The sequence below is a fragment of the Bos javanicus genome, chromosome 9, assembly GCF_032452875.1.
Source record: "Bos javanicus breed banteng chromosome 9, ARS-OSU_banteng_1.0, whole genome shotgun sequence".
NCBI lineage: Eukaryota > Metazoa > Chordata > Mammalia > Artiodactyla > Bovidae > Bos > Bos javanicus.
In genome coordinates this window covers 15388199-15401643 of record NC_083876.1, presented here as the reverse complement: position 1 = coordinate 15401643, position 13445 = coordinate 15388199, and the positions used below count along the sequence as shown (strand labels likewise).

The 13445-nt window shown below is 35.3% G+C and overlaps 1 protein-coding gene across 12 annotated transcripts in view; it reads right to left on the bottom strand.

Moving 5' to 3' along the window:
* Positions 1-13445, bottom strand: part of SENP6 (SUMO specific peptidase 6) — a 143290-nt gene that overhangs the window by 51088 nt on the left and 78757 nt on the right. For all 12 annotated transcript variants that reach the window (XR_009738381.1, XM_061427243.1, XM_061427251.1 and 9 more), the window contains 2 exons: positions 6060-6208; positions 1208-1595 (listed from right to left, as the gene is read on the bottom strand). Coding sequence is in view for 11 of the 12 variants with exons in the window: in XM_061427243.1 (XP_061283227.1) it covers positions 1208-1595; positions 6060-6208 (537 nt within the window). In the remaining variant the exon portion in view is untranslated. The remainder of the gene's footprint in view (positions 1-1207; positions 1596-6059; positions 6209-13445) is intronic.

Below are 13445 nucleotides of genomic sequence, written 5' to 3'. Positions count from 1 at the left end.
AGTAATATAATTGCTGGCTTGTTTTACCAATATGTATTTAAAAACAGCAATATTATTATTAATAAAATTACTGAATCCAGTTAGGAATTTCTCTGGAGTTTTATTTAAACATTAAGGATGTACAGCCACAATATTATTTTAATTTAAATTAATTTGAGATAATTCTGTGCGTTCAAGCCACCAACAAGGTATATAAATTCTCCTATCCATCACAAATGGAGAAGGCAATGGCACCCCACTCCAGCACTCTTGCCTGGAAAATCCCATGGACGGAGGAGCCTGGTGGGCTGCAGTCCATGGGGTCGCACAGAGTCGGACACGACTAAAGCGACTTCACTTTCGCTTTTCACTTTCATGCATTGGAGAAGGCAATGGCAACCCACTCCAGTGTTCTTGCCTGGAGAATCCCAGGGACGGGGGAGCCTAGTGGGCTGCCGTCTATGGGGCTGCACAAAGTCGGACACGACTGAAATGACTTAGCAGCAGCAGCAGCATCCATCACAAATAAAGAGTAGCATACTATAAACTCTGATCTGCACCTTGCTTTAACTCATTTGATAAAACAGCTTAAAAATCATTCTATACAATATTAAGTTAGTTTCCCCCCCTTTCCAGCTACCTACACTGAAGTTTATTTAATCAGTCTATGACTGTTTCCAATCTTATGCTATTTATTACAAAAAGGACTGCATTTCATATACATACACATATGTACATGTGAATAAAGACAGGAAAAGGATTTAGAGGAGGAACAACAGTAGTAAGGGAGTGAATTTTCAGAGTCCTTTCTTTTGTCAAATGCTTTATTAAGCTATGCTAGGCACTTCATGTTATTTTTAAATTTACTCCCTCAATAACACTACCTAGGCAGGAAATATATCCACTTACAGATCAGAGAGATTAAAGTAACTGAGTCAAAGTTAGAAAGTTGGTTCTAACTGGCAGCTGACCTAAGACTAGGGCCAAGATCTATGCTCTTTTTTTCAAAAACTACTTAAAATGGATAGGGTAAGGACAAAGTCTAAGTCAGTTACTATTTTTCAATTACATGGGCAGTTTTAATAATCTACCCAAAAAGCATGTCATGTAACCAATACAAAAAGCCTTTTAAAACTATACTTCAGAAATATGCTCATGCTCACATTAAAAATATATGTGAAAAATATTAGACTCATATAAGCAATACTAAAGAGAGTAAAATACTTACTTGGATCATTTAGGTCTGACAGGCTTGTTTTCCTTTCTTTCAGGTTTGTGATTTTGGCTACTTTTGCCCTAGACAAAATGACTTTCCCATTAGTATGTAAATAATTCTGTCCACTCTCATCACAACTCACAATAATATCAATTGGAATCTTTCCCACACTGTTGCCATAAAACTTCTTGGCTGGTAATATTGTGTTTTGTGACTTCTGTCCTCCAGAATTCTGATGAATTGATGTTCTTAATGATAATCCAGCAGAGTCATTCAAAGTTATAGCTTGTCTGCAATTTCTCTGCAAATCCTTGGAAAAAGGAATACCACAACTTTGGCATTTGGTCTGATTTTCTTTTTCCTTCCCACATTTTGGACAAAATTCACACTGTTTAGAAACCTTAAAATGCAAAAGAAAGAAAAGGAAAAAAAAAAGACTTTGGCATTTTATTTCAACATCATGGAACAACAACAACAATAATCTCAAAATTATTCTCCTATTTCTCATCACCATCGCTATGGCTACCACAAAATCCTGAATGTTACTTGGGATTTAGCATCACAATGCTGGAAGGAATTTTTGAAACCATCTAGTCCAGCAGTCTTCAAATCAGACTATGTATATTCCTCAAGGGCTACATAAAGATTTTCTAAGGCATACAGGGCATAAATAATCTTAAGGTAATCAATATTTAGATGTTCAGGTCACACATATAACCCTTCTAAAAACTGCTCTGATTATGCTTATGTCAAAGTATCACCTGCCACAACTGTTCTTCTCATACTTTAAAAAAAAAAAAAAGAATCCTAAATCCATCTTCCATTTGAAATATTAAAATGGCATATGGCCCTAGGGTATAAAAAATCACCAAACAAAACAGAAAGATAATGTTACATGCTGGAAAAATGAATTGATTCTAAGTTCTGGTTAAGACAATCTTTTACAAGATAATTTATTTCTAAATTATCAGTGCTACAAAAATAGTTCAAGGAAGGCCCAATCTAGGCCTCTTACAATTATGATACCATTAAAGAAGTTTTTTTGACAGTAGAGTATCATACGATTTTGAAGCCTATAATGTAGAAGGAGTTGAAGGTATTTGGTGATATCACTGTAATAAAGCTCTTTCCATACTCATGTACCTATTTATGTGAACAAGCTTCTTCAGCACTTACATCTATAAGAAGGAAAACATGAATAGATGCCGCATCCAGTTTCAATATGCAACATAATATTCGTCCAGGGACATATAAAATAATTGAGAAAAATAGTCTGTCTCTAATTAAAAGATGCACTTCCAACCATTTTGCTTTTACATCAAACTATTCATCAAACTTTGTATAAAATATATGGTTTTAATCAATTATATACTATTAAGAAGTGTACATTATTAATTTGGATGTGCCCAGATCCATATATGAGGAGACTGATCTAAATATTCTATTTTAAAAGGTTAATTCCTTTTCACTGTGTCAACTATTACATCCTATGTGACCTTTTAAATTCAGGATGAAAAATGCTCAATGTCAACTTAAGAATACATAAGAGGATAATATAATCATTTAAAATTCTTTTAGGTGACAGAAGACATCAAGTAGTTGCAGGACCAACAGATATGTGGTAATTATATATGATTAAATGTGTAGGATTACATTTCAAAATTCACCAAACTGAATGCTTAAGTTCTATGTATTTTTATTTTATGTAAATTTATGACTCAAAAGTATGTACACAAGCAAAAACGGCCTATAAAGACCACTACTCTAGACTTACCTGTTTGCTGTAAAGAATGAAAAAAACTGACAGTGAAATTGCTAACTTTGCCCAACTGACCATGACAAGCTGTTCTATTATACCATGTTACCTATTTGAGGGTCTACCCCAGACAACAAAAAGGAATGAAATTTGTTACCCAGATAACACAAAGGAATGAAAACCAACCAGGGCAAAATTAAACTTAATAGGTACATCATCAGCTCGGCATATGTAGATTGTACTTTTTTTTCCCCCTCTGCCAAGACATAAAGAATTCAATTATGCTATTTTGAATGCATATAAGTTATGTGAACAACTGGTTAGATACAAAGGAGCAGTCCCTACCTGCATACTACCCCGTGATGAAATATATAAATCTCTTTAAAAAAAAAAAAAAAAATCTAAACCCCCTCATTTTCATGATGAACATAGATCTCCACATTTAGCTAGGCTTTAAACACATCCATTTATGTGAAAACTAGACCCTCATTTGTTACAGTGGGAGTCAGCTCTATGTAAGCTAATTCTGTCTTTTATTAAGAATCAAGGATATCATCAAGCTGGGTTCAGACTGGCTCCAATACTTTAGTGTCTATAATAAAGGGTAGATTTCAATAAAAAGAACCCTATGGAAAAACAATACTTTCACATATTTGCTTTTATAAAATTGATACTGAAACAGAAAAAGACTTCCCTACTATTAAAAATTTTAATCTTAAAATATAGAAGAACTATATCATGAGCTAGTATCATATGCCATCCACAGGCTAAGAAACACCTATCTTAGAACTACTTGCAGCAATTAGGAACAAAATGCAGATCAGCTTAACCAAACATGGTATTACACTGTTCACGATAAAAACTAGAGATTAAGAATTTTATCAACCTGGTGATCAAAAGACTAGAATCTCAACATTATTCAATTATTTTTAGTAAAGTAGCAAATTTTCTTAACAGTTTTATGTTAAATATAAATTCCTTCAGAAAACAAAGATTAATTAAAGTGTCATTTCCCCCTTCTTTGGTCAATGGAACACTTTAAAATAAATCCAAATCTCATTATCACATATTATCTGCCAGCCTATACACATTAATAATAACCTGTATACTTAATAAGCATGTCTTTCATGAGACACCACTGAGACAATGTCATATTTTGTTAAATATTCTGAACACTGTTATAATCTCATTAAATACCAAAGACTTCATTTTCTTACAAGCAGTATGTAATGTGAAATTTCACAGACTATACATGGAAAGAAAAACCATTAATCTTGTTCAAAAATTTAAAATTACATAGAGGATGGCTACAATCTATTCTTTATCTCCACTAAGAAAAGAATAAGTGGCACAGAAGTCAAGAGTAAAAAGAAAGAAAATATATTTTCGATGTTAAAAAAAAATGCTGAGGCTTTTAGCTGGCACGCCTAGGCAAGGAAGGACAGTGTGTGTGTGGGAAGAAGCTTTCTTCTTTCTTCCTCCTTTCCAGGGGTCCAGCAAAGGGCTAAGCAGTGTGGTTGATGACAGCATAGCCCAAGCCAACCTTAGGCTTGCGTGCCAGAAGACTGGTCACAGAAAACCCAACTGAGCAAATACACTGGAGATAATGGAAGACAGGTTTCTCAGTCAGAGAAGGGAGTTACAAAAACATGCAAAGCACAAAAGGCTAAAATAAACACTGTGGTGTTGGACTAGAATTGGAGTTATCAATGTAAACTCATGAATTTTAATATATACTAAATATTAACACGTATATACACAAATATTCCTAGTTCAGTCTGCTGAGAGGGCCTACATTTGACACCCAGTAGCAACAAGCACAACTACTGCCCAAATATCTTCCGAAATCACTTATACAAACAATGATTCCTTGGAGAAATGCATGACTACAGAGCTGATACAGAGAAATACAAAGAAATCTAGACCACCTGGTTATACCAGAAGACAGGTACTCAAACAATGATGGGGATATGTCAAAAAGAAAACAGCCAGCTTGAAGAACTTTCCATGGGCCAAATCTAGGGCAATTTGAGCATCAAAATAAACAACGACACTTGTGGAGAATAACCTTTCTGAGAAAAATAAGAATCCATGTCTCCACGCTGATAAAAATAGAAACTATGGTAAATGTGGGATAAGCAAAAACTCTTATTAACAAGTAAGTATAGAAATACTAGAAACCTCCCAGGTGGCTCAGTGGTAAAGAATCCGCTTGCCAATGCAGGAGATGCAAGTTAGATCCCTGGGTCGGGAAGATTCCCTAGAGTAGGAAATGGCAACTTGCTCCAGTATTCTTGCCTGGAAAATTCCATGGACTGAGAAGCCTGGCGGGTTATAGTCCATAGAGTCACAGAGTCAGACATGAAATGAGTGACTGAGTACACAGAAATACCTATTAAAAACACCTACTAAAATACCTGGAAAAATCTAGAAGAGTACATCTTAAACAAGATAAAAGTGAGTATCAGCAATAATGTCAAAATCAACATTATATACTTCCTGATATGATGCAATAAGATCATAGCATCACCTCTGAGGAATCTTGAAAAATGTATAAATGATGAAGAACCTGCAGACCAATTCAACTTGAGGTACAAAATAAGTGGCCTGTATTTCTTACAAATATCAAGGTTACGAATGACGAAGGAACATTAAGGAACTATTCCAGATTAAAGAAGACTGAAGATCGCCACAACTCAATGTAACATGATCCTGAACTGGATTCTGTTTCCATAAAGGACATGGTTAGAGAAAATGTGAGTGGAGTTTGTGCATTAGATGATAATTCTGGATCCATATTAATTAAACATTTTTGACAGCTGTACTCTGGTTATACATGAGAATTTTATTTTAAAAAAATTCTGATCGAGAGCAATTATGTGAAGTATGGTATAGGGAAGTGTTCATACGTCTTTTCAGAAAGATATATATTCTGGACTTGTGACAATTGAAAAATGACCTAATGAAAGCAGACAAGTTTTCCAAAGTAACCTTTTCCAGTTCTCTTCCAATCCTATTTGAAAAGATCACCAGAATTTAATAAGTACTAAAAATAGTATTAATAAAAATACCAACTGATTAGCAGCAAAGAATGATTTCTCTACCCACCTCTAAATCAGTTAAACATTTTTTGGAAGCAGGAGACAGAGAAGGTGGGGTAGACTGATATGTACTACTGTGACGTTTCTGTGCAACTTTCCTTTTAATTTCAGACTCCAGGTGTGATTCAGACTCTTCTGTTTTTTTCATTATACGATCTAAAAAACAAAATAGGGGGAAAGTACTAAAATTAAACTTTATAAATTTCTCATTTTTCACTATGAAAAAAATACTAACTCATATTATCAAATGATGTTTTAGCTAAAAGAAACTAATGTTTCAATATGTACAATAGAGAAAAATAGAACTTTAGGCCAGAGCCAGTAGCCATCTCCTGGTTGCTCTTGTCTGTCCTTCACCAGGATCACTTTCCACCCGCTCTACGGTGTACCATTTTCAAGTGTACCAATATTCTCTTCAGCTTGTTCTGTGCTACTAAGGCAACAGAGCACCTTCTGCACTGAATCACACACACGTTTCTTTTTCCTATGTTACTGTTCTTAGATCAGTAATGAGAAAAATATGAATTCAAATGTTGGGCACAACTGTTTCGATAAAGGAAAATAATTCTCAATTTAATGGTTTTTTAAATTCAAGACACACAAAAGAGAATTTTCGTCATTATTTTTCAATGTAAAGTCAATCATTTCATTTCTAATTAATTCATAATTAGAATTGTAAAACGATTTCACAAATTCCAAACAGAACAATTTAAAATTCATTACAATTTGACTTCATCAGCAAAGAAAACTGAACATGTATCTAAATCAAAAGTTAACGAATCTACGCTGATGACTAATTCATGTTGTTGTATGGCAGAAACCAACACAACATTGTAAAGCAATTATCCTCCAATTAAAAATAAAATGAAAAGGCATTAAAAGTTAATAAATCTAAAACAAAAGTGTTCTACCTGCATAATCCCAAGTATGTTAAATATTTCCATTTTCCTATCTTTTAACATCCTCTAAAACTGTCTTAAGAAACCCATGCAATTATTGTTGCTTGGTGCAATCACAGAGTTCCACCTCCTCGGCATCTGCTCGGTCAGAATACCTGTATTTTCCTGGACACCGAAGCTAGAAATCTAAGTAATCGCTGACTTGTCCCAGTGAGTCCTTCCTCACAGTCAAGGGAATTCTACTAGTCAAGAGTCTTAAACTCATTCCTTCCTCTACAACTCCACTGCTGCTATATTTCAGATGCTTAACTCCTGCCTCAATCGATCTCCCTCATTCCAATTTTGTTTGCTTCAAATCATTCTCCACTACTGCCAAAGTGATCTTTCAAATGATCTAATCATTCTAATGTTTAAAGTGTTAGTCACGCAGTCATGTCTGACTCTTTGTGACCCCAAAGACTGTAGGTTTCTCTGTCTATGGGATTTTCCAGGCAAGAATGCTGGAGTGGGTTGGCATTTCATTCTCCCTAATGCTGAAAATCTTTCAATAATTTCAGTAGCTTAGAAAAAAGTCTAAACCCCATATCTTAGCAAGGTGAAGTTTGTATTGATGTTCCAGTCTTAATTTAAACAAAAACAAAAACACTCTACCTCAAAGAAGTGCATTTCTCCAGGGTATTTTCTTTCTCACCCTCATATATATGTCATTCTCTTTGCAAGCAATGTCCTCCCTATTTATCTAGTAAATTCAAACTATTCTTCATTAAGAAGCTCCTCTGGCCCACACTATGCATGATGAAGCACATCCTCAGAGCTTCCACAGCACTTTCTCCATACTTCTATTAGCACTCATTTTATTCTCTGCTAATTATTTACACTGATCTGTTTCCTCCATTATACTGTCGGCTCTGAAAAGGTAGAAATAATGTTTTACTCACATGTTTTCTCAGTGTTTAGAAACTGCACAAGGCAAGGGCTCAAAACATGTTTACTGGATTAATGAATCACATTACAAAACATCATATGTCACAAGTTTTAGTAACAGATCTAGATATGTCAGGACTCAGCCAGGGAGAGGAAGGAAAAGCTGTTCCCAAGAACACCTGAGGTTACGTAGCAGCTGCTCCAGCCAGAGCATCCAGGTGTTAGTTATATTCCTATGAAGGCTAACATTGGTATGGTGTTAAATGGATTGGATCAGATCTAAAAAGAAGTTTCCATACAAATGAGTATTAAAGAACTAGAATGTGGCACTAAGTTAAAAAAAAAAGGAGGCAGACAAGATATGGAATTCAGAAAATATAGAGTTATTTGGAATACATAACCGATTACTGACGTAATATAATTTACAGAGACAGCTGTCTTAAGACATGGGATTTTTTTTCTCCTCCAACTTTTTTTGGTCTCACTAATTAAATTTTTGTATGTATACAAAAGAGCTTTTTCCTTTTAAACATATTTTAGGAATCTCTGTAATCTCTAAAAAATCTTTGCAAATCATTTTGTTCAAGTATGTCTTTATATCATTTTCCTGCCAGACCCTACTTAGAGAATGACATTTTAAAAACTATTATCATTTCAATCCATATCATATAATCACACTCATCTGTCCACTATAGCTATCTCATCATGTCTAAGTCACATTTTTCTCTACCACATAATTAACAAGGGAGAAACGAGTGGCCCAAGCCCTGAAAGAAACATTAAATTGTTTATTGATAATAGAGAAAAACAGTGTTTGTATGTACCACATCTTTATCCATTTCTGCGTCAATGGGCATGTAGGTTGCTTCCTGGCTACTGCTGTTACAATGCTCTATCTATTGCTGCTCTGGCTGTTACAATGCTCTGGCTATTGCTGGTAGTGCTGCAAGGAACACTGGGGTACAAGAATCTTTTTGAATTTTGTGGTTTTCTCTGGGTTTATGCTCAGGAGTGAGATAGATAGATCTTATGGAAGCTCTGTTTTTGGTTTTTTAGGGAAGCTCCATACTGTTCTCCACAGTGGCTGTACCAATTTACATTCCCACCAACAAGGTAGAAGGGTTCCTTTTTCTTCTTGACAAATATACACTACTATATATAAATAACAGATAACTAAACACACACACACATGCCAGAAGAAAAACCCAGAACCAATATACAAAGTACCAAAAGAGCTAATGTTAAATAATCCAGTACTATGAACTGGCTCACTAATTACTTTGAGAAAATTAATTCTGGAGAAACTAATTTTGGCCAATCAGATAAAAAAGAAACTGCTTTCCCAACTTTACACCCTAAGATTTACACCCTAAGATGGCATTTAAAATATTGCCTTCAATATTGTACTTAATCCTCATTTATGGCCTAACAAGCCCAATCCTGTAATCATTTCATAGGCCCAATTAAATAATGTGCTAGCAATCAGTAATTTCCTTGCCTGGAAATATAAGATGTTCATTCACATTGAACACCTAATGTTCATATGTTCCCCCAAAGCTTATTTTACAATAGCTTATATATATATTAGTATATCCTTTTTCAGCTGGATTATATCTGTAATGTGGAAACTTCTGTATCATTGTTATTACAAAATGATTTCAAAGATTTTATTAATTTTTAAGAAAACAAATTTTGGCACCCAAAAAAAGACAACAGAGGAAAACAATTTTAAAATCTGACCCCTCCCTCAATCAAGATTATAGGGTACCAAAAGAAAGAGACAGAAACAGAAAGAATGACATACTTAGAAGTTTTAAGATGAAGCTTTATCTTAAGGTAAACACAACTATGAAGATTATGATAATTCATGTGAAAATTAACTAATTTCAAGTTATAGCCAGAAATATAAAATGGCTAAATACTTAAAACTTGATGAGTATAAAAAAACAGCAAATCCCTAACAAGAGGCTCATGAAAGTTTTAGCAGCTGACTATGAAAGTTATTTTTGCTAAGCTATGTATGACACAGCCTCCAAACCCTCAAAGTACTCCAGGGAGGTACTTAAGATAAAACCTATCCCACCACCCCACCACCTTTTAGGGATGAGAAGGTGAACAGAGTATTAATCCAAGACCACACAAAACAAACACCAAGATTAAGATGGGGCACCATAAAACTCCTAAAAGAAAACATAAGCAGAACATTCTCTGACATAAATTATACCAATGTTTTCTTAGGTCAGTCTCCCAAAGCAACAGAAATAAAAGCAAAAAATAAAAATAAAAAATAAACCAATGAGACCTAATCCAACTAATAAGCTTTTGCACAGCTAAAGAAACCATCAGCCAAACAATCTATGAACTGGGAGAAATTATTTGCAAATGATGTGACCAAAAAGGGCTTAATTTCCAAAATATACAAATAGCTCATACAAAACAAACAACCTAATCAAAAATTAGGCAGAAGACGAAAACAGACATTTCTCCAAAGAAGACATACAAATGGCCAACAGGTGCAGGAAAAGATGCTCAACATCACTAATTACTAGAGATTATTAGAGAAGTGCAAATCAAAAGCTACAATGAGGTATCACCTCACACCAGTCAGAATGACCACTATCAAAAAATATGCAATAAATGCTGGAGAGGATGTGGAGAAAAGGAAACCCCTCTACACTACTGGTGGGAATGTAAACTGATACAGCCATTATGAAGAACAGCATGGACAGTGCTTTAAAAAAAAAAAAAAAATCTAGGAATAAACCTACCATATGACCCAGCAATCCCACCACTGGGCATACACTCTGAGAAAGCTACAATTCTAAAAGACATATGCACCCCAATGTTCACTGCAACACTATTTACAACTGCCAGGACATGGAAGCAACCTAGATGTCCATCTACACATGAATGGATAAAGAAGATGTGATACATACATACAACAGAATATTACTCAGCCTTGAAAAAGAACAAATGTCAGTTCCAGTGAGGTAGATGAACCTACAGCCTGTTATACAGAGTGAAATAAGTCAAAAAGAGAAAAACAAATATATTTTAACATAGATATATGGAATCTAGAAAAATGCTACTGATGAACCTATTTGCAGGGAAGGAATGGAGATGCAGATGAAGAGAATGGACTTGTGGACACAGTGGGACAAATGGAAAAAGCAGCACTGACACACATACACTATCACGTGTAAAACAGATGGCTGGCGAGGAGCTGCTATATAACACAGGAGCCCAGTCTGCTGCTCTGTGATGATTAGAGAGGTGGCATGGGAAAAGCGGAGGGAGGTTCAGGAGGGAAGGGATATGTGTACAATTATGGCTGATTTGTGTTGTTGTATGGCAGAAACCAATAAAATGTTGCAAATCAAGTTTCCTAAAGTTAAAAATTTTTAAATAAAATATTCTTTACAATTAAAAAAAAAACAAAAAAAAACTACAATGAGGTATCACCCTGTACCAGTCAGACTGGCCATCATTAAAAGGTCCACCAACAATGAATGCTGGAGAGGGTGTGGAGAAAAGAAAACCCTCCTACACTGTTAGCAGTATGGAGTTCCTCAAAAAACTAAAACTAGAACTACTATATGATCTACTACTATATGATCTAGCAATCCAGACAAAACTCTGGCTCAAAGAGACACATGCTGACTTCTGGTTAAAGACAACGTAGTAGGACGTACTCCTACAGCGACGACACCAAAATAACAACTAGCTGCTGAACAACCACTGACAGGAGAACGCTGGAACCCACCAAAAAAAAGATACCCCACATCCAAAGACCAAGAAGAAGCTGCAGCGAGACAGTAGGAGGGAGGCAACCATGATACAATCAAATCCCACACCTGCCAGTGGGTGATGTACAAACTGGAGAACAATAATACCAAACAAGTTCTCCCACTGTCGTGAAGGTTCTCAACTCCACGTTGGGCTTCGAAGCCTAGGGATCTGAAAAAAGACTGGGAATCCCCAGGGAATATGACCTTGAAGACCAGTGGGATTTGACTACAGGACTTCACAGGACGGGAGGAAACAGAGACTCCAGTCTTGGAGGGCACAAACAAAACCTTGCCCACACCAAGATCCAGAGAAAAAGAACAGTGAACCCACAGGAGATTGAACCAAAACTGCCTGGTAGTGCTGAAGGGTCTCCTGTGGAGGCATGGGTTGGCAGAGTCGGAGACTCTTTGCGACCCCATGGGCTGTAGCCCACCACGCTCCTCTGTCCATGGGATTCTCCAGGCAAGAACACTGGAGTGGGGGGCGATGCTCTTCTCCAGGGGATCTTGTGACCCAGGGATCAAACCCATGACTCTTGCATCTCCTACACGGGCAGGTGAGTTTTTACGACTAGTGCCACCTTTGTTGGATCACACATATATAATTACCTTAAATGGATTAAATGCACCAATCAAAAGACACAGACCGGCTACGTGGATGAAAGTAAGTACATGAATGCACTTCCACTTACCACATCACTCTGCTGGAACCCCTAAATTGCATGTCATTTTATAATGTTAGGTTAATCACGTTCCCATTATGACTTGCAATTATAATTATCTTTTATTTTTTGTCTGGCTATTTCTTGTGAAAACCGATAAACACCTATTACTACTGTGATTATATAACTCTCACTCACTTAATACCACTGTATCATGATCGATCAACAGAAAAATAACAATTCTAAATTTTTGAACATGAGGGAATATTCTGAAGTGATGATATCATTTACACTATGTGTTCCCAGGGCCTTGGGTTAGAAAGGTGTGTATACCTGTCAAAATATATTCAACTGTACACTTATGACTTGTAAATTTCATTATATGTAAATTCTATTTCAAAAACCAAAACTAATGTTTAATAGAAAAGCCTAAAATCCAGATGCATATTAGAATTATCTTTGAATTTAAAAAAAAATACAAATGCTTGTTTTTTTCCTCCAAAGCTCCAGACACGTTTCTAATGAGCAGCCATGTTTGAAAACAACTGGACTATGTTATGTTTTCCTTTTACCTAGTTGGTTTCCCTGTTGCTATTTCATATCCCATGCTCCCATATCATTCACTTCATATTTTCCAATTTCTCCATCTCTTCCTTTGATATTCTTTCTTATCAAGTGTAGTAGAAAAGCTTCTGTATACATACATACCAATAGCATGTATAATATATATATTTTAGAAAACTTACCAACTTTTGCCTAACTAAAAACCTTGCGATATTTTGATTCCACTTGTTTGACTTAATATGAAAAGAATGTTAGATTTATAATTTAAAAAAACAGGTATGCAACAAGAAACAAAGGTGTACTGTATAGCACAGGTAACTATAGTCAGTATCTTGTAATAATCTATAATGGAAAATAATCTCAAAAATAATATATTGTATATGTATAACTGAATCACCTTGCTTTGCACCTGAAACATTGTAAGTCAACTCTACTTCAATAAAATATATATATTACAGATAAGAATAAATAAATAACTTACATTAAGGCAAGTTAAAAAAAAAAATACATGCACTCCAATGTTCATAGCAACACTATTTAGAATAGTCAAGACATG